The 21,524-nt window shown below is 43.5% G+C and overlaps 2 protein-coding genes across 2 annotated transcripts in view; one reads left to right on the forward strand and one right to left on the reverse strand.

Moving 5' to 3' along the window:
• The window catches only part of si:dkey-32e6.3, a 93,302-nt gene that overhangs the window by 68,930 nt on the left and 2,848 nt on the right, over window positions 1–21,524 (reverse strand). The window lies entirely within an intron of this gene.
• On the forward strand, window positions 1,047–6,497 carry LOC121279982 (inter-alpha-trypsin inhibitor heavy chain H3-like). The gene is made up of 6 exons (XM_041191604.1): window positions 1,047–1,084; window positions 5,301–5,405; window positions 5,668–5,830; window positions 5,931–6,041; window positions 6,139–6,267; window positions 6,351–6,497. The coding sequence occupies exons 1-6, from the start codon at window positions 1,047–1,049 to the stop codon at window positions 6,495–6,497; spliced, it is 693 nt and encodes a 230-aa protein (XP_041047538.1).

Here is a 21,524-nt window from a genome sequence, read left to right on the forward strand (position 1 = left end):
AGTCAGTCAAAAAGTGGAGTCTTTAAGCACATTGAAGACTTGACTTTACCGAAATCAGCAGCACTTTTAAATCAGTAAGCACTGAGCTGCACAAAATAGCCAAAGCATTTAACACATTTTAATTGTAATTGACATCTCTGGTGATGCCAAATGGTTAATGCCATTATAGATGGCTGTCCGTAATGAGCATGGACAAAGCACTTGGTGGGCAACATACGTAGCAAGTGTACTTGTGTGATTTCTAATTATGTTTTTTTGGAATTGTAGAATGATGCAACTAGCTTTTGCAGGTAGTGGTGTAATGCACTCCTTTTATTTTCACATTTTTCAGTCAGGCAGTTTTAGAAACAAGGTACAGCCCAAACTGATGATCAGTGCAATCTTAAACAGGAGCTGCTTCACTTACAGCTTGTAAACTGAGAAATGAAAAATGGAGATTTCTTTTTTAATTTCTGAGTTTGCAAGGTGATTTGTGCTTGAGGTTAGAGTTAGAATGGAGGCAGATTATACTTAATACTAGCTAGTTAATGGTTATAATTAATCCCTATATGTAAGCATTACAGTGTCACGAATTGTAAATAGCGAGCTGGTTTTTTGTTCTCTGGTCACAGTAACATACTCAAGTGGCCCCTGTACACATATCTGTTAAGCATTTGTTTGGCCATTTGCATTTCTGTGCATGATCTGGGCTCTATTTTGACCCAGAGTTAAACAAGTGCACCAGATGGCTCACATTCTAGCTTGCGATTTTGCTGATTTAAGTGAAATTCATTTTTGTATAGCCCCAGAAGTAGCAGGCATACATAATTGAGAGATAAAAACAAAACATATTGGACACTCCTTTAAGCCCACCTCCATGATCAACCTGAACTAATATCTCCTTACGTGGCTCAGCATCAAATTTTGTTCAACACTCCAGTGAAGTGCTTTGGGATATGTTACAATGTTAAAGATGCTATATAAATGGTAGTTCTTGCTGTTGAAAATGCACAAGTTTTTTTTAAAAATCTGAAGCTGGAAGTTAATTCAGATAAAATTTTTTAAAAATGTACACTATATCTGAAGAAAATGTTGGAAAAATACTGTAAGTCAATCATAATTGTTGGCTAGGACAGACAAGTGAATGTTTGGGAATGGGCCCCTTCATTAGTGCTGAAAAATGAATAGTTAAATAAGATTGGATCAAAAGGAAAGGAAAAAACTTACTTAAGAAAGGATAATGAGTGAAATTCTTCATAATGTGCTTAAAAAGAACAACTTACATAAAAATAAAATATTGTGGTTGCTAAAACTCTGAAATAAAAACCAAAAATGTGGCAAATATTTAAAAGTCAAGCAGTATCTATGGAGAGACAAACAATGTTCATATTCAGTTTGATGACCTTTTATCAGATCAACAACTTACCTTTATATAACACACTTAACATAAAACTCCAAGCTACTTAACAACAAATGCTTCCACTTATATCATTATATCTTTATCTGATGTCCTTTAGGGAAGGAAATCTGCTGTCCTTACCTGGTCTGACCTTCATGCGCATCTAAACCCACAGCAAGTTGCTCTCTGAAATGGGCAGCCACTCGGTTGTACCAAACCGCCACAGAAAATAAAATGAAGCAGATGGATGATGTGGCGCTGATAAATGCACACCCTGCCTAGCCAACCCTGCAAAGCCCTCCTCACTAACATCTGAGGAGTTGTGCCAAAATTGGGAGGGTTGTCCCACAGACCAGTCACACTCTCAGCCAGTGTCCCAGACTCCTCCATCATCATCCCTGAGTATGAACTGCCCCAACAGATCCAGACTGGAGACATCCATCAGAAGTGACAGCAGAGCATGGTGGTATATAGTCAGGAGGAAGTGAGCCTGAGAGTCCTCAGCATTGGCTCCAGATCCCATGATGTCTCAGCATCAGGTCAAAATGAGAAAGATATCCTGTGCTGATAACTACCTACCTCGCCCTCTCTCAGCTGATGAATCAGTGCACTCCATATTAAACACCACTTGGAAGAAGCACCGAGTATAGCAAGGGTACAGAGTGTACTCTGGAGGGGACTCTAATACCCATCACCAAACCTAAATCAGTAGCACTACTACTGGCAAAGCTGACTGTGTCCTGAACAACATAGTTGCCAGACTGGACCTGCGGCAAGCGGTGAGTGAAGCAACATGAGGGAAAAACCTACTTGATCTTATCCTCACCAATCTAACTGTTACAGATGCAACTGTCCGTGATCGTATTGGTTGGACAACTACCGCACAGTCCTTGTGGAAACAAAGTCTCATCTTCACACTGAGGACACCCTCAACCATATTGTGTGACATTACTACAGTATAAAATGGGATAGATTTACAGCTGAACTAACAGCTCAAAACTGGGTATCCAAGAGGCACTGTGTGGTTGAAAACAATTCTGTTTCTGCTGATTGCCTAAGCTGTAACCTCATGACCCAGCTACATCCCTTACTCTACCAGTATCACTAAGCCAAGGGACCAAACCTAATTCAGTGAGGAGCATGGAAGAAATGCCTGGCATTACATCAGGTGTCAACCTGTTAAAGCTACAATGCAGGATTACATGTATTGATTACATGCATGCTAAACAGCAGAAGCAGCATGTTATAGATGGAGCTAAGCAGTTCCACAACAAACGGATCAGATCAAAGTTCTGCAGACTTGCCACATACAGTCACGAATGGTGGTGGAACAATGGAAGTATCATGCCTAACACAAAGGAAGATAATTGTGGTTGTTGGAGGCCAATCATCTCAGCCCAAGGACATCACAGGAGAAGTTCCTCAAGGCAATGTCCTAGGCCCAACCATCTTCAGCTGCTTCATCAATGACTTTCTGTCCATCATAAGGTCAGAATTGGGGATGTTTGTTGATATTGCACAATGTTCAGTTCCATTCGCAACTCCTCAGAAACTGAATCAGTCTCTGCTCACATGCAGCAAGACCTGGACAACACTCAGACTTGGGCTGATAATTGATATTTGCACTAGGCAATGACCATTTCCAACAAGAAAGAATCTGGCCATCTTCCCCTGACATTCAATTGCATTACCATCCCTAAATCCCACAACATTGACATTCTGGGGATCATCATTGACCAGAAACTTAACCAGACCAGCTACATAAATACTGTGGCTGCAAGAGCAGGTTAGAGATGGAATTCTGAGGTGAATAGCTCACGTCCTGACTCCCCAAAATCTGTCCATTTACAAGGCACAAATGTGATGGAATATTCTCCACTTGCCTGAGTGCAACTCGAACAACACGCAAGAAGTGCGACACCATTCAAGATAAAGGAGCCTGCTTGATTGCTGCGCCATTCACCACCTTCAACATTTACTCCCCCCACCACTGATGCACAGCAATAGCAATGTGTCCCAATTATATGATTTACTGCAGTAACTCGCCAAGATTCCTTTGATGTAACCTTCCAAACCTGCAACTGGCAGCAGGTATATGGGAACACCAGTTCCTGCACATTCTGCTCTAAGTCACACACCATCCTCACTTGAAAATACATTTCCATTCCTTCGCTGTTGTTGGGTCAAAATCCTGTCACCCCCTTCTTAACAGCAGTATTGGTGTATCTGTATCACATGGACAGCAGTAGTTCAAGAAGACTGCTCACCACCACCTTTTCAAGGACACCTGGGGATAGGCAATAACTGCTGTCTTACCAGTCATGCTGACATGCCACAAACAATGATTTAAAAAAGGCCAAGGATAGATCCTTGGGGAACTCCAGACGTAAAATTATGGGATTGGGAGGAGAAGCCATTGCAGATGATTCTCTGGCTGTGAATTGATAGATGAGAATGGAACCAAGCTAGGATAGTTCCACTCTGCTGAGAACTGAGTATGAACCTGAGACTTTCCAAGATTGGCTGTTATCTTACTGGGCTGATAATTTGGAAATGTGAGTTCAAATCCCACCATGTCAGTTTGTGAATTTAAATTCAGTTAATTAAATAAACCTAGAACAAAAAGCTAGTTTCATTAATGGAGACCATGAAACTATTGGATTGTTGCAAAAATCCATCTGCTTCATTAATGCCTTTTAGAGAATAGGCCATTCCATTCTTCTGGCCTATATGTGACTCTAGACCCACAGTAACGTGATTAACTCTTAATTGCCCTCTGAAGTGGCCTAGCAAGCCACTCGTTCATACAGGAATGGGCAATAGATGCTAGCGTTACCAATGATGCACACATCTTGTGAATGAATAAGAAAAAATATAGAGCTGGAATTGAATGAGGTACCTCAGAAAATCAGCTTCGCAGGCTGCTGTGATTTTTTTTCCCCTAACCACATCATGAGACTGCATCGTGCACTATGAAGGTCATAATGCTAATGAGACTAGGACAAGAGTGCAGTTTGAGTACTGTTAACAGGCCCACTTTCTGCTGCTGCCTCTCTTAACTATGCATCATCAGAATATGCACCATCAGAAGACTATCAAGTCAGCATTTTAGAAAAAATAAATTTCCAATGCATCTGATCTTTTTCCAACTTTCCATTAAATTAATAACACTATGTAAAGCTAATGAAAATTCATTGTCATTTAGACAAATCAGGTAATGCACTGCTACTTTCAGGGTTGAATGAAATATTATAAAAGATTGTGCTTCAGACACACTTGATTTGCATATTAAGTGTAAGGCACTTTGATACAATTATTGTATCACTCAAATTAGTTTTTAAAAAGATTAAAATGACTGCACAAATTAATTTCGGAGTGACATATCCATAACTATAAACAGTTTCAGTGTATTTTTGATCTAAGTGAATGTTTTGACCCATTTTAGTTTGGATTACTGAAGAAATGTTTTGTTTAATAATTCTAGCGCACACATTCCCAAAACCCAAATTAACCTTACATATTTGCCTCAAGTGAATGTAATTATGAATTAAGCCCACCAAAGTTTACTTAAAGCTGATAACCCAATCTGAAGAAACAGAACTGATGTTCATGGTATCTTTTTTAAAGGATTTGATTCTATTAAATGTAAATTGTTAAGAGATTGAATTCTCAATTGTTTGTATTGCAACATTTCAAGCATTGTAGATAAGTGTACAGAAAATACCCAGCCTAAAAACCATGCAAGTTGAATTGTTCTCCTAATGGGCCAGTTTATTCACAGAAAAATATTGTGGAAAATTAACTTTATTCCTTCTTTAACCTCTCTCCCACCTGCCCAAGCTATGGGTATGGCTAATAATGGATTTAATAGTGAGTTTCATTCTAGTTTGCTAATTCATTCTTCTGTTGCCTTCCTCTGTAGGACTATAGATGGAGTGAAGTACCCTGGAGATGTGAAGGAAAAAGAAGCTGCTCAGCAACAGTACAAGGCTGCAGTTGCCAGGGGACAGACTGCAGGTTTGGTAAAGTAAGGGCTAAATTATACTCGTATAATTACAGAATAATTGGCAGAGAATATTAAGGTATGTGAAATATATACGGGGTGGGCGTGGTGGATACGGAGGTGAGCGAGGTGATGTGGAAACATGGTTCATAACCCTACCCTCACCCCAAAGAGCTCAGGAGTGACAAGCTTTCCAGGTTGAATTATTTTCATGATCTGTTCTCAAAGGCACCACTACTTGATAACTCCTTTCATTTAACTTCTACTTGTTTTCTGGTGTACAAAGAGCATCCAGAAGAAAAATTGAGAAATTTAAAATATCAGTAAATGTTGCACCAGCCCAAAAAGTTACTTTTGAAGTAACTTATGAAGAATTATTAAAGCGCAAATTGGGGAAATATGAGATGATCCTCAGAGTAAGACCTATGCAGCTTGTCAGCCATTTCCAGGTAAAATGGTTATTTAATATTTTATAACTAAAATGTTTTAACTATAACTTGACATACAATAAAATTATTAAATTCCTTGATATTTGTGTTTTTTTTTTAGATTGATGCCCATATTTTTGAACCAAAGGGCATTGCCTTCCTCAATGTTCATGGAAATTTTTTAGCCAATGACCTGGAACAAGCTGTGGTGAAGAATAGAACTGTAACAAAGGTATGCAATTCTGAACTTGACAGAGGCATCTTTAACATTTCCTTTATTGGAATTTTCAGAATGGAATAACTGAAATCTAAAATCAAACTCAATTTAGGCTCATTTTTCCTTCAAACCAACCCTGGAGCAACAGCAAAAATGTCCTGATTGCAGTGAAACACTGATGGGCGGAGACTTCATCATACAGTATGAAGTCAATAGAGATCTGCCTAGTGGTGAAGTACAGGTGATTAGATGACAATTTGAAATAGTTTCAATTTGTTCACGTTGTGTAACATTTTGCCAATTGCCTCATAAATGTTATTTCAGATTGTGAGTGGCTACTTTGTCCACCATTTTGCACCTGCAAATCTAACAAGAGCACCTAAGAATGTCATCTTTGTGATAGACCACAGCTTTTCGATGCGTGGCCTCAAATTCAGACAGGTAATGCAATTCGCCCAATCCATCTCGTGATGAATAAATAAATGTTTCATTGATTTTAAAGGTTTTACTGAAAAACATTTGGTAAACCTTCCCTATTTGTGTGAAAGATACTTCAAAGTCTTCTATAGCACTATTTATATTAAAACACCCTATTACAACAAATGTGTATTTTTACAATGACTTTATTGTTGCATTGACGCTAAAACAGAAAGTCCAGAGGTGCTTGCCACTGATCTCAAATCAAACTACAAATCTGCCTATATATCACAATCCCAACGGTTAACATTTAAGGTTGAAGGAGGGATGATTTCCCTATCCTCTTGTTGGCTTCAGTAAGGCCTGAGGCCCGGCAGTGCTGTGTAGTACAGGGGAAAACACCGGGCAGTCACTGAACCACAAAATCTATATGAACATTAAAAAGTGCTTGGAACAAAGCATTCAAGAAGATTTATTTGATATGAATCATTTTACAAAATTAAAATTTTAAATCTATTTTTTCAAAGCACAATAATTTTGACCGGAATCAATTTTACGGGCAGAATTTTTCGTTTGACATGCGGGAGGTGGGCCCTGCATGTCTGTGTGTAAAATGATGTGCAGTGACATTGGGCGAGCATCCTGTCATCACCGTGCGCCATCGCGATATTTCGCCGGCTCTTTAGTCTTCAACTGACACCGATTTTTCGGCGCCTGTGCGATCTTCGGGTCTGCGCATGGGCACAACGAGCAGGTGGGTAGGAGACATTTCTATTAACCTCATCCACAAGCAGGATAAGAGGGCTCATTGGGGTTGTGAATCTGGTCTGTGAAGTATTTATTGGAGAAAGTGTGATCTGCAGTACTTCAGAACACATCCCAGCAGCATTTTCTGGACTCTTAACCTTCAGGTCAGCACTCTGCAGTGAGGAATCTCTTCCGGGCCTGCAGGTTTCAGTAAACCTTCTCTTAGCCTGGGTAAGGGATCTGATCTGTCCACTGGAAGCAGCTCCTCTGAGGAGGAAGGGAGGGTTAGAAGGAGGAGGAGGCCAGGAGTGCACATTCAGCCTCCAGGGGAGCCACTTTTGGAAGTACAGGCGCAGGACCAAGAGGTAGTCCAAGGTGGAAGGGACCGCAAAAGACGCCACTATCCTGCTGCCAGGGTATGCAGGCGGTGAAGCAGCTACCTCAAGGGAAACAGTGAACTATATCTGTCAGATGATTAGGCCTGAGATCTCCCCTGTGTGGGTGAACGTCCCATGCCAGTGGTTCTGAAGTTCACAGCTGCCCTCAACTTCTATGCCTCTGGCTCCCTCGGTGGGCGATCTTAGCGCTGTCTCCCAATCGGCTGTCCACACTTGTGTCAAGCAGGCTACAGACGCTCTCTTCAGGCATGCACTGACCTTCATCCACTTCCGTTGGGACCAGGCAACCCAGAGGCTTCGTGGCCATTGCTGGCTTCCCCCACGACCAAGGTGCTATAGACTGTACACATGTGGCCATCAAGGCGCCAACAGGTGAGTCCGGTGCCTTTGTCAACAGGAAGGGCTTCCACTCCATGAACGTGCAGATAGTATGTGATCACAGGATGCTGATTCTACAAGTCTGTGCAAGGTACCCAGGCAGCTCCCACGACCCCTACATCCTCAGACACTCCCAGGTATTGGGGCTCTTCGGTGCTCCAGCCCGGCTTGATGGATGGCTGCTGGGTGACAAGGGCTATCCCCTCAGAAGGTGGCTCATGAAGCCTCTCCGCCATCCAAGATCAGAAGCTGAGCAGCGCTACAATAGGAGCCACGGCACCATTAGGGCTGTGTTGGAGAGAGCCATTGGTCTTCTCAAGATGCACTTCCGTTGCCTGGACCATTCAGGAAGCGCACTCCAGTACCCCCCAGATCGTCTCTCGGTGATAGTGGTCGCATGCTGCGCTCTCAACAATCTTGTGCTGGAAAAGGGGGATGCTGTGGATGATGAAGGCATCGACGCAGTGGCTGTGGGTGCACACAATGGGCTGAATTTTGAAAGTCGGCGAGCGGGGGAGGGGCCTGCTCGCTGACGCGTAAAATGACGTGCGGTGATGTCGGGGGGAGCTCCCGATGTCACCGTGCCCGATTTAAATTTTCAGGAAAGTGGGAGCGCAGCAAAATCAGCTGCGTGCTCGCGACTTGTCAATGACCAATTGAGGCCATTGACAGGGTCAATTAAGTAATTAAAGGACCTGTCCAACCTTAAGGTTGGCGGGTAGGCCAGGAGCCCTGGTGGGAACTAGAAAAAACATGAAACCTCATCCACAGGCAGGATGAGTTTCATGTAGGCTTCAAAAAATTTTAATAAAGATTTTGTGAAAATTATGGACATGTCCCAACTCATGTGACATTGTCACATGAGGGGACATGTAAGGGAAATTTTACTTTTCTATTTTTATCTTTTTTACATGTACAGCCGATCTCCCTGAGGTTGCACTTAGCCTCAGGGAGATCACAGAATCACACAGTGCAGAAGAGGCCCTTCGGCCCATCGAGTCTGCACTGACACATGAGAAACACCTGACCTACCTACCTAATCCCATTTACCAGCACTTGGCCCATAGCCTTGAATGTTATGACATGCCAAGTGCTCATCCAGGTACTTTTTAAAGGATGTGAAGCAACCTGCCTCCACCACCCTCCCAGGCAGCACATTCCAGACCGTCACCACCCTCTGGGTAAAAAAGGTTTTCTTCACATCTCCCCCTCACCTTGAACTTATTTCCCCTCATAACTGACCCTTCAACTAAGGGGAACAGCTGCTCCCTCTCCACCCTGCTCATGCCCCTCATAACCTTGTACACCTCGATCCAATGAAAACAACCCAAGTTTATCAAACCTCTCTTCATAACTTAAATGTTTCATCTCAGGCAACATCCTGGTGAATCTCCTCTGCACCCCCTCCAGTGCAATCACATCCTTACTATAATGTGGCGACCAGAACTGCAAACAGTACTCCAGCTGCGGACTCACCAAGGTGAGATGAGCGCGCTCTCTCGTGCGCATGCGGGAAAGAGCGCACCCTCGATTTTGGGATCTCCCCCCCACAACCCCCACCCCCCCCCGCCTGCACAGGGAGTGCACAGCGCTTCTGTGCGGATGTCACACTGGGTGGGCCTTAATTGGCACGCCGACGTAAAATGGCACCGTGCCTCTGATCGGGGCGCAGATCGGAAGCGCGCCCATATGCGCCCGTCCATCAACATTCCCCCTGATGGGGGGAATATTCAGCCCGATGAGTTCAGCAGTGATTCCAAGGATGAACATGCACAGGGAAATGCTGAGCGGATAGACGCTGACCGGGGACTACTCCAAGGAGGCAAGGACACCCAGGATGCTTTAATCCAAGGAACCTTCAGCTAGCACAACACAGATGGATCATCAGGACAAGCCTGGGCTGACGCCTCGATCGTCAACACCTAAGGGCAAAATCTGCCAGGTCATCAGCAGAAACAAAGGGCCTTGTACATAAAGATGAATCTCCAAATAAACACTCATGACACTTTTCTTAAACGTACACATGCAGAAGAAACGAGCCACCCTCAGCCATGGTCACACATCTGGCATTTAATGGATGAATCAGACGTTCTCACAATTATTAAACAATAGTGTAAACAATCCAAAATAAATCATAAGGACCTAATCTTGGGCCAACAGAAAAGCACCAGTGAGAAATCCATGGTGTCCCTAATGTGCCTTATGCTTTTAAGGGTGCTCCATCTTGGTGCTGCACCATCGCTTTGAGTGGCATCTGAGCCAGCCTGATGACTCTGCTGTCCCGTTGGCCTCGATGACCTTGATGGCCATCCTCTGGCCCATGGAGCCTGTGCTAGCCCCGCCTGGGAGGGAGCTGCCAGTTCCACAGCTGGCATCTCCCCAGTCGTCGCAGCCTCACCAGATGATACAGTTACTGGGAGAGGGGCGGAGGAGCTGGTGCCCTCATCTGGAGCGCCCTGAGAGGAGCCCGCAGAGACAACAGGCAGCTGCTGCGCCAATGTGAGGTTGCCTCGGACCTCGTGGATGGATGGGCAGTGAGCTGGGAAGCTTGATGCCCACACCTTCTCCCACACTGGCACTGACTATCTGAGGTCAATGCCGATGTGAGGGCTTGCTGGCCAGCGTGCGTCCCCAGAAAGCCCTGGCGGGTCTCCTGGTGGAGGCTCTCCACGAGAATCACCACTCTCTCCGTGAAGGACACATGGCGCTCAGACATGTGGCTCATTGCCTCGGCGATCGTCCGCGTAGAATCCTCCACCACAGAGACCAAGCCAAGCAGAGCCTCATGTATCTCCCCCAGATGCTCCCTCACACCCAGCCGCATTTCCTGCACCTGCTGCTCCAGAGGCACATCATCAGGCACCGACTGAGCATGTGCCTCGTCCCCTGCAGTCCTCTGATTGCTGGCATCATGGGCACACTCTGTCTCTGTCAGCTCCTCCAGCAAATCTGATGTGCCCTCACCATGATGTGCCTCATGACACTAGCCGATGTTCGAATTCTCACTGAGGTGCTAGTATCTGAGCTGGTGCCTTCCTCGCAGAAATGGTGTGACACCGGTGAGACTTCAGGGCCCTCAGGTGCGAGAAGGGGCACCTGCTGCTCCTCCTCCCAGCCCTGCTCTGATGATGCTGACAGGAAGAACAAGGACAGTGCGTCAGTTGACGTGCACACACTGACAGACTTCATGTCTGTCCCCCCGGCTCATTATGCGCTCAACCTTCCAGAACCAATGGCCCAACAATGTTGCAACAATAACTAATTTAACAATCTTCAGTGCTATGGCTGTTGGGAGGTCAATGCGGACCTCACTGTTGGCCTTAAATACCTGGCCGTGCCACGCCAGCCTCACTAACACCAGTAGACCTGGTGCATGGTGCCATTCCAGCTCAAGGGCTTCCTGCTCGAAAGGGCTTAATTTGGAGAGCTGTGCCTGGCCAGCTCCTGTCTTCATATGCTCGGACGCATTATGAGCGTTCTTCTGCTGAAAAAGACAGAAGACCATTCATTAGGGCAAATCGCACATGGACTCTGCTCACGCACACCACACTCCAACAGAGTGGGACATATCAGGCCTCTGGTGCCTCCTCTCCCCGCTGCTGCTGATTGTTCAGACCAAGATACCAGGCCTGCTCTCCACCCCTCCCAATGCCCCTGTGGACACATGCTGCGTACATCACATTAGGAACCACCTTCCATAGCAAGGAGGCGCAACCATTTGCAGCTTAGAGAGCAGCAGATGGTTCTTTGCCACGACATCTTGAGGCTCCCGTTCCACCATCTCAGCATCCTGAATAGGACATGTCGTGGAGCTCTGAAAATGTACCTAGCTGTAGCTCCTCCAGGTTGTCTGGGAAGAGTGTCCTCTGCAGTCAACGTCGCCGTGAAGCAGTCTGGGAAGAGTGTCCTTTGCAGTCACCGTCACCGTGAAGCAGTCTGGGAAGAGTGTTTTCTGCAGTCACTGTCGCCGTGAAGCCGTCTGGGAATGGTGTCCCTGCAGTCACTGTCGCCGTGAAGCAGTCTGGGAAGGGTGTCCTCTGCAGTCACTGTCGCCGTGAAGCAGTCTGGGAAGGGTGTCCTCTGTAGTCACTGTCGCCGTGAAGCAGTCTGGGAAGGGTGTCCTCTGCAGTCACCATTGCCATGAAGCAGTCTGGGAAGATTGTCCTCTGCATTCAATGTTGCCGAGTGAAAAAAACAAAGAGTGACATCACAGGAAAACCGTAAGTTCATTGGTTAGTAAGTAACTGCTAGTTTGAACTACCTATTCTAAGTTGATTTCAGATTAAAGGTGACTACCGGGGCTCAGGATCGGAGGCCTAATGCTTTAACTCAGCAGAAAGAGCAAGTTTCAGTTGATTTTAAAAAGAGTATTTTGAATCTCTATTCTAACTTGCTTTCAGATTAAAGGTAAATAGGAGAAATATTTTACAGATTGATAAACTAAAGACCAGTAGGAAATTTAAAAACAAATTGAAAAACTAATTAAATAAAATAGAGATGCAGGACCAAGCGATGTGTTGTAGCTGCATGATGTGGGCGCTGGTGAACCCCATTGTGGTTCCTAGTGGCCACATCTGTAGCAAATGTTGGTTGCTCGAGGAACTCCGGCTCAGAGTTGATGAGCCCATCAACCTTAAATTCGGCCAGTAGTCAGGGACAGGAGGGTGTGACTATGAGTGAGGCAGGTAGAGGGATCCAGGAATTAGCACTGCAGAAGCCTCAGCCCTTGCCCCTATCCAACAGGTTTGAGATACTTGCTCCCTATGTGGACCAGAGCGGGGACTGTAGGGTGAATGAGCAAACTGACCATAGCACCGTGGTACAGGGAGCCATTCATGTGAGAGGAGAAAAGAGAAATGTAGTTCTAATCGGGGATGGTATAGTTAGGGGAATAGATACTGTTCTCTGTAGGCAGGATCGAGAGTCCCGAAGGCTGTGTTGCCTACCTGGTGCCAGGGTTAAGGATGTCTCATCTGGGCTGCAGAGGAACCTGGAGTGGGAGGGGAAAGATCCAGTTGTCATGGTCCACTTAGGTACCAACAATATAGGTAGAACGAAGAAAGAGGTTCTGCTGAGGGAATACGAGCAGCTAGGGCCTAAATTAAAAAGTAGAACCAAAAAGGTAATAATCTCCAGATTACTACCTGAGCCACAAACTAATTGGCGCAGGGTCAATAAGATTAAAGAGGTAAATGCGTGGCTCAAAGATTGGTGTGAGAGAAATGGGTTTGAATTCATGGGACATTGGCACCAGCACTGGGGAAGGAGGGATCTATTCCGTTTGGAGGGGATCCACTTGAATCATGCTGGGACCAGTGTCCTGGCAAATCACATAACTAGGGTTGTAGGTAAGGCTTTAAACTAAATAGTGGGTGGGAGGGTTCAGTTGCATAGAAATATAAAAAATCAAAGTTTAAGGAGAGGGTAAGAGTGCAGGTTAGTGATGAGGCTGATTGTTACTAAGAAGTGAAAGGAAGGGACAGAGTGTGTGAACGCCATATTGCACCAAAGAATCATATAAGATTAGGAAAAATTGACAATAGGGCAAACTTAAGGGCTTTGTATCTGAATGTGTGTAGCATTCAGAATAAAACTAATCAGTTAACAGCGCAAATCGAGATAAATAGGTATGATCTAGTGGCGATTACTGAGACGTGATTACAGGGAGAACAGTTGTGACAGTTGAGTATCCAAGGGTACTCAGTGTTTCAGAAGGATAGGCAGGAAGGAAAAGGAGGTGGTGTAGCTTTGTTAGTAAAGGAAGAGATCAGTGCTATAGTGAGGAATGATATAGGCACTGGAGAGCAAGACGTAGAGTCAGTCTGGGTAGAAATAAGAAATAGCAAGAGAAAGAAGTCCCTGATGAGAGTAATCTATAAGTCCCCAAACAGTGATTCAGCAGTAGGGCACAGTACAAACCAGGAAATACTGGGAGCATGTAAGAAAGGCACAGTAATAATCATGGTAATTTTAATATGCATATAGACTGGACTAATCAAATTAGCAAGGGTAGCCTCGAGGGAGAGTTCATAGAGTGCATTAGAGATTGTTTCTTGGAGCAATATGTTGTGGAACCAACCAGGGAGCACACTATTCTGGATTTGGGTTTCGTGTAATGGGATGGGATTAATCAATGATCTCATAGTAAAGGATCCTTTAGGGAAGAGTGATCATAGCATGCTAGAATTCCAAGTTCAGTTTGAGAGTGAGAAACCTGAGTCCCACACTAGTGTTCTGGAGTTATACAAAGGTAACTACATAGGCATGAGGGCAGATTTGGCCCTGGTGGACTGGGCAGGAAGACTACAAGGTAGGACAGTTGATGAACAGTGGCAGATACTTAAGGAGATATTCAATTCCTCCCAAGTAAAATATATTCCAAAGAGGAAGAAAGATGGTAAGAAGGGGAAAAAGCATCCATGGCTAAGCAAGGAAGTTAAAGATAACATGAAGGCAAAAACTAAGGCATACCAAATTGCAAAGGTCAGTGGCAGGTTGAAATATCAACAAAGGGTTACTAAAAAAAAATAAAAAGAGCAAAGGTAAATTATGAAAGAAAACTAGTGCAAAATGTAAAAACTGATAGCAAAAGCTTCTACGAGTATATAAAAGGAAAGAGAGGAGCTAGTGAATGTTGGTCCCTTGGAGGATGAGACTGGGGAGTTAATAGTGGGGAATGCAGAAATGGCAGAGACACTTAATCAATATTTTGCCTCAGTTTTCACGGTGGCGGACACCAGTACCACCCCAATAGAAACAGGTAGTGCAGAGGGTATAGAGAAGGAGAAACTTAGAACAATCACCATCACTAGAGAAAAAGTACTGTACAAACTATTGGGATTAAAGGGTGACAAGTCCCCAGGACCTGATGGCCTACACCCCAGGGTCTTAAAGGAAGTGGCAACGGAGATAGTGGATGCGTTGGCTATAATATTCCAAAATTCCTTGGATTCTGGAAAGGTTCCAGTGGGTTGGAAAAATGCTAATATAACGCCCTTATTCAAAATGCGGGGGGGGGGGAGAGACAGAAAGTAGGAAACTATAGACCAGTTAGTTTAACATCTGTCATTGGGAAATTGTTGGAATCCATTATTAAGGAAGTAGTAATGGGGCATTTGGAAAGTCAAAATGTATCCGTCAAAGTCAGCATGGTTTTATGAAGAGTAAATTGTTTGTGACTAATCAGCTAGAGTTATTTGAAGATGTGACAAGCAAAGTGGATAATGGGGATCCTGTAGGTGTAGTATATCTGGACTTCCAGAAGGCCTTTGATAAGGTGCCGCACAAAAGATTAATACACAAGATAAGATCACATGGAGTTAGGGGTAACATATTAGCTTGAATAGAGGATTGGCTAATCAACAGAAGGCAGAGAGTCAGGATAAATGGGTCTTTTTCTGGATAGCAAGCTGTAACTAGTGGGGTGCCACAGGGTTCGGTGCTTGGGCCCCAACTATTTATAATTTATATTAATGACTTGGATTCAGGGATAGAAGGTACTATAACTAAATTTGCAGATGACACCAAAATAGGTGGGAAAGTAAGTTGCAATGAAGAAATAAGAAATTTACCAATGGATACGGACAGGTTAGGTGAATGGGCCAAAATTTGATAGATGGAGTTTAAGTGGATATGTGTGAGTTTATCCCTTTTTATGGAAGAATAAAAAGGCAACTTATTATTTAAATGGAGAGAAACTTCAGAATGTTTCAGTGCAGAGGGATCTGGGTGTCCTCGTGCATGAATCGCTGCAAGCTAGTATGCAGGTAATAAGGAAGGCAAATGCAATTTTGGCATTTATTGCTAAAGGAATAGAGTATAAAAATAGGGAAGTGTTGTTGCAACTGTACAAGGCATTTGCGAGACCTCACCTGGAGTACTGTGCACAGTTTTCGTCCTCTTACTTGAGGAAGGATGTAGTTGCATTGGAGGCGGTTCAGAGGAGGTTCACTGGATTGATTCCAGAGATGCGGGGCTTGTCTTCTGAGGAGAGGTTGAGCAGTTTAGGCCTATACTCGCTAGAGTTTAAAAGGATGAGAGGAGATCTAATTGAGGTATATAAGATGCTAAAGGGGACAGACAAAGTAGATGTGGAGCAGATGTTTCCCCTTGTGGGGCATTCTAGAACAAGAGGCCATAGTTTTAGGTTAAGGGGTGGTAGATTTAAATCAGAGATGAGGAAGAATTACTTTTCTCAAAGGGTCATGAATCTGTGGAATTCACTACCTCAGAGTGCAGTGAATGCTGGGACGCTGAATAAATTTAAGGAGGAGATAGACAGCCTGGCCTGCTCCTCTGGCCTTCCCTCCAGCCTGGCCTGCATACCCGAACCCTTCTGGTACGGCCTAGAACTGGCCATTGTCACCAGCCTACAGGAGGCTGCCAGACCTTCTTTTAAACAGACTGCTGGGTCGCAATTGGACCTGGCGGTCTGTGTATGCCCGCCGCAGCCCGCACACTCCTGCTATCCACAGGAGTCGACAAATACGCTGGGCGGGCCTTAAATGGCCCGCCTGTGTAAAATGGCAGAGCAGACCCAATCGCGGGCAGCGATCGGGTCCATGCCCACCCGCGCCCGCTCCCGCTCTCCCCCCCATCAAAACTGAAAATCCTGGCCTATATGTATTTTGTGGACATCAGGTCACTCATTAGAAAAAGTATCATACATTTTAAAAACCTGATAAACCATGTCAAAAGTTGCATAGATTTGGCTTCTTAACAAGATTTATCAGACTTTAATGTAAATGCCTTCCTTTTTAGCAAGTTTTCAAGTTGACCTTAACAAGTTTTATTGGATTTATTTAAAAAGTCATTTACATTATAAAAAAGTCTGAATTCTTGTTAAACCCTTTAAAAAGTCAAATTTATGTTCTTAGGTTAATTTATATGAATGCATTTTAATATGCAAGACCCTTCATCAAGTTTTTGCGAAATGAAAGGAAGCCCCAAATGCCTAGAAATACCAAATTTAAAATTTTTCTTTGTCAGTAGTTTGCAATTAGTGGACACATAGCCCAAATTCTCACCTGGTCCATACATGCTGTTTAAACCTGCAGCTAATCAACTGAAGTTGTGAGGCTTCAGGAGTAGCATAGATTGGCCCACTGCAAATTTTGGATTTAAGCGCAACAGCGTACATGCTTCTGGAAGTCAATGGGCCTCCCTAATGTATGTTACAAAAATTAAGTTTATAAGATCGGTACATTTTGGGACTGTCTCTTTTTAATTTAGAATAAAATGGAGGAATGAAGGGGTCATGTGACCTGTTCTGAATTCTGCCTGACAACAAGCTTTAGTGACTTGGTTTTAAAAGGTCAAAGGGGGGCCCATATTGCCTTGCTGGGAAGAAGGTGCAATATTTTCAAACCTGTAGACAATAGCATTAGTGTCTATTTGATTTTGGGGTAGACCGTTATTCTCCAAGTCTCTCAGGGAGGTGTTAGGAATGTCTGGTTTTATAAAAAGGTTGTGCTTTAAACTGTGTACTTATTTCCAAGATAAAATGCATCTGGGGGTATAGAGGATAGTTAGCATTACTACCTGGAGACAAGGCCCACATGATTCATGTTGCAATAGAGATGAGCTTTGAGATGGGAAGAGGCAGAAATGCAGAATGGCTTCTGAAAGAGTAACAAAAATAGTAACAAAAACTTGCATTTATAAGGCAAGTTAAGGTGGCAAAACACTCCAAGGCACTTCACATGGAGATCAGATCCCAAAGCGAACTTTTCAAGAAGGATTAGGAAAGATGACCAGAAGTGATTAAAGAGGTATGAATAAAGGAGGCATGGCAGAGGATGTGATGAAGGCTACACACAAAATGTTAACCCAGTTAAGTCAATGTCACCATGGCAGCACACTTGCCTCTAAATTAGAAGGTTCAAGATATGGGCCTCCATGATATGCTCCATTGCTATGCCCTGTCTTGGGCTCTACTCTTCCCTAATTCTGGTCATGTATACATCCTTCCCTCATTCCCTTTCATCATCAGTGGCAGAGCTGCTGTCTCAGATGTAAGTCCTAAGATTCTCTCTGTACACCCTTCTGCTTCACTGTGTTGAACAGATATTTTGTGTCTACCTTCACTGTAGAAGACACAAGTATTATCACATAAATAATTATAAATCAAGAGGTGAAAGGGAGGGAGTAGCTTAAAACAATTACAATCACCTGGGAAAGGGTACTGAGAAACTGTTAGAACTAAAGGGTGACAAATCCCTAGGATCTGATGGGCTTCATCGTGGATCTTAAAAAAAAGTGGCTATTGAGATAGTGGATGCATTGGTTTTAATTTTCCAAAATTACCTAGATTCCGGAAAGGTCTCATCAGATTGGAAAATAGTGAATCTAATTCCTCTGCTCAAGAAAAGAGGGAGACAGAAAGCAGGAAACCTCAGGTCAGTTAGCCTAACACCTGTTAAGGAAGAATGCTAGACTCTATTATTAGGGAGGTTATAGCAAGGTACTTAGAAAATCTTAATGCAATTAGGCAGAGTCAACAAGGTTTTGTGAAAAGGAAATTGTGTTTGATTAATTTATTATAGTTTTTAAGGAGGTAATAAACAATGTTGATGAAGGGAAATTTGTAGATGTCGTGTACTTGGATTTCCAAAAGGCATTCGATAAGGTATCACATCATAGGTTACTACACAAAATAAGAGCTCAAGGTGTAGGGGGTAACATGTTAGCATGGTTAGAGGATTGGTTAGCTAACAGGAAGCAGAGAGTAGGGATAAAAACGTCTTTTTTGGGTTGGTAAGATGTAATGACTCGAGTGCCACAAGGATCAGTGCTGGGGCCTCAACTATTTACAATCTATATCAATGACTTGGATGAAGGGACTGAATGTATGGCTGCTAAATTTGCTGTTGCCAAAGATAGATAGGAAAGTAAGTTGTGAAGAGGACATTAGGATTCTGCAGAAGGATATATGTAGGTTAAGTGGGTGGGCAAAAATTTGGCAGCTGGCATAATGTGAACTTGTTCACTTTGGCAGGAAGAATAGAAAAGCAGAATATTACCTAGATTGAGAAAGATTGCATAACTCTGCAGTGCAAAGGGAACTGGGTATCCTGATACATGAATCACAAAAAGTATGTAGGTACTTCAAATGATTAAGAGGGCAAATTCAATGTTGCTTATTGCAAGGCAGTGCATTCTAGACCTGAACGCCTCACTGTGGGTAAAAGATTTTTTTCTCATCTCATTTGCTTTTTTTGCAAATCACTTTAAATCTGTGCCCTCTCATTCTCGATCCTTTTACGAGCGGGAACAATTTCTCCCTATCTACTCTATCCAGCCCCCTCATGATTTTGAAAAACCTCCATCAAATCTCCTCTTAGTTTTCTCCTCTCCAAGGAGAACAGTCCCAATTTCTCCAATCTATCTTCATAACCGGATAAAAGCAAAAAACTGTGACCATAACTGGAACCATTTTTGTAAACCTCTTCTGCACTCTCTCCAATGCGTCATATCCTTTCTAAAGTGTGGTGCCCAGAGCCATAAACAATATGCGGTCTAACTAGTGTCCTATACAAGTTCAGCACAAGCTCCATGCTCTTGTACTCTATGCCCCTTTAACAAAGTCTAGGATACTGTATGCTTTATTAACTGCTCTCTCCACAGAACCTGCCACCTTTAATGACTTATGCATATACACACCCAGGTCCCTCTGCTCCTGCACACCCTTTAGAGTTGTACCCCTTATTTTATTTTGTCTCTCCATGTTCTTCCTACCAAAATGAATCACCTGACACTTCTCTGCATTGAATATCATCTACCACCTATCTGCCCAATCCATCAACTTGTCTGTGTCCTTTTGAAGCTCTATACGATCCTCCTCACAGTTTACAATGCTTCCAAGTTTTGTATCACCTGCAAACTCTGAAATTGTCCCCTGCACACCAAGATCTAGATCATTATTATATATCAGGAAAAGCAAGGGTCCCAATACTAACTCCTGAGTAACTCAATTACAAACCTTCCTCCAGCCTGAAAAATATTCATTAACCACTACTCGCTGTTTCCAATACTTAGCCAATTTGTATTCACGTTGCTACTGTCCCTTTTATTCCATGAGCTATAACTTTTCTCACAGGTCTGTTGTGTGGCACTGTATTGAATGCCCTTTGGAAGTCCAAGTACACCACATCAACAGCATTGCCATCAACAACCCTGTTTGTTACCTCTTCAAAAAACTCCAGCAAGTTACTTAAACACAATTTTCCCTTAAGAAATCTATGCTAGCTCTTCCTAATCAACCGAAAATTTTTCCATGTGACTATTAATTCTATCCTGAATAATTGTTCTTAGAAGCTTCTCCACCACCGAAGTTAAACTGACTGGTCTGTAGTTGCTGGGCTTAACCTTACAACCTTTTTGAACAAGGGCATAATGTTTGCAATTCTCCAGTCCTCTGGCACCTCCCCTGAGTCTGGGGAAGGCTGAAGGATTATGGCCACTGGCCCTACAATTTCCACTCTCACTCTTTCAATATCCTTGGATGCACCTCATCCGGTCCCAGTGCCTTGTCAACTTTAAGTACCAACAGTTTATCCAATGCCTCTTCCTTATCAATTTTGAACCCTTCAGAGTTTCCTCCACTGACACCATAGCCTGGGGAGCATCTGCTTCCTTGGTAAAGACAGATGACAAAGTATTCATTTAACACTTCAGCCATGCCCTCTACTTTGATGTGTAAATCCCCTTTTTGGTCCCTAATTGGCCTTACTCATCTTACCACTCTTTTATTATTTATGTGCCTCTAGAAGACTGTGATTCCCCTTTATGTTGGCTGCCAGATTTTCTCATAATCACACTTCGCTTCTCTTATTTGCTTCTTCGTCTCTCCTCTGAACCTTCTGTATTCAGCTTGGTTCTCAATCGTATTTCCTACCTGACACCTGTCATAAACACACTTTTTTTTCTTTATCTGAAATTCTATATCCTTTTTCATCCAGGGAAGTCTAGATTTGTTTGCCCTACCTTTCCCTTTTGAGGGAATATACCTTGACTGTGTCCGAACCATTCTTTCTTTGAAGATAGCCCATTGTTCAGCTACGGCTTTTCCCGTCAACTTTTGGTTCCAGTTTATCGGGCCCAGCTCCGTTCTTGCCCGATTGAATTCAGCTCTCTCTCAATTAATTATTCTCACTCTGGATTGCCCATTGTCTTTTTCTACCATCATCCTAAATCTCATGATATAAGGATGACTGTCTCCTAAATGTTCCCCTATTGATCCACTTGGTCCACTTCATTTTCAAGAACCAGGTCTAGCAGTGCCTCCTTTCTAGTTGGAATGAACACAGACTGCTGTAGAAAATTCTCCTGAACACATTCTAGTAACTCTTGCCTCTCTCTGCCCCTTACACTACTATTATCCCAGTCTATATTTGGGTAATTAAAGTCCCCCTTTATAATCTCTGTAATTTCCCTACAGATTTATTCCTCTACATCTTTCCCACTAGTTGGTGGCCTATAGACTACACCGAGCAATGTAATTGCACTCTTTTTGTTCCTTAGCTCTAGCCAAATTGATTCTGTCCTTGAACCCTCTGGA

The sequence above is a fragment of the Carcharodon carcharias genome, chromosome 7 (genome assembly GCF_017639515.1).
Source record: "Carcharodon carcharias isolate sCarCar2 chromosome 7, sCarCar2.pri, whole genome shotgun sequence".
In the NCBI taxonomy this organism is placed as follows: domain Eukaryota; kingdom Metazoa; phylum Chordata; class Chondrichthyes; order Lamniformes; family Lamnidae; genus Carcharodon; species Carcharodon carcharias.

Excerpts from the sequence above, each read along its gene's own strand:
- LOC121279982 (XM_041191604.1), top strand. The coding sequence starts at position 1,047 with ATGTACACTATATCTGAAGAAAATGTTGGAAAAATACT. Across the intron at positions 1,085-5,300 it reads GAAAATGTTGGAAAAATACT|GACTATAGATGGAGTGAAGT; the intron begins GTAAGTCAATCA and ends CTTCCTCTGTAG. Across the intron at positions 6,268-6,350 it reads TGCCTAGTGGTGAAGTACAG|ATTGTGAGTGGCTACTTTGT; the intron begins GTGATTAGATGA and ends ATGTTATTTCAG.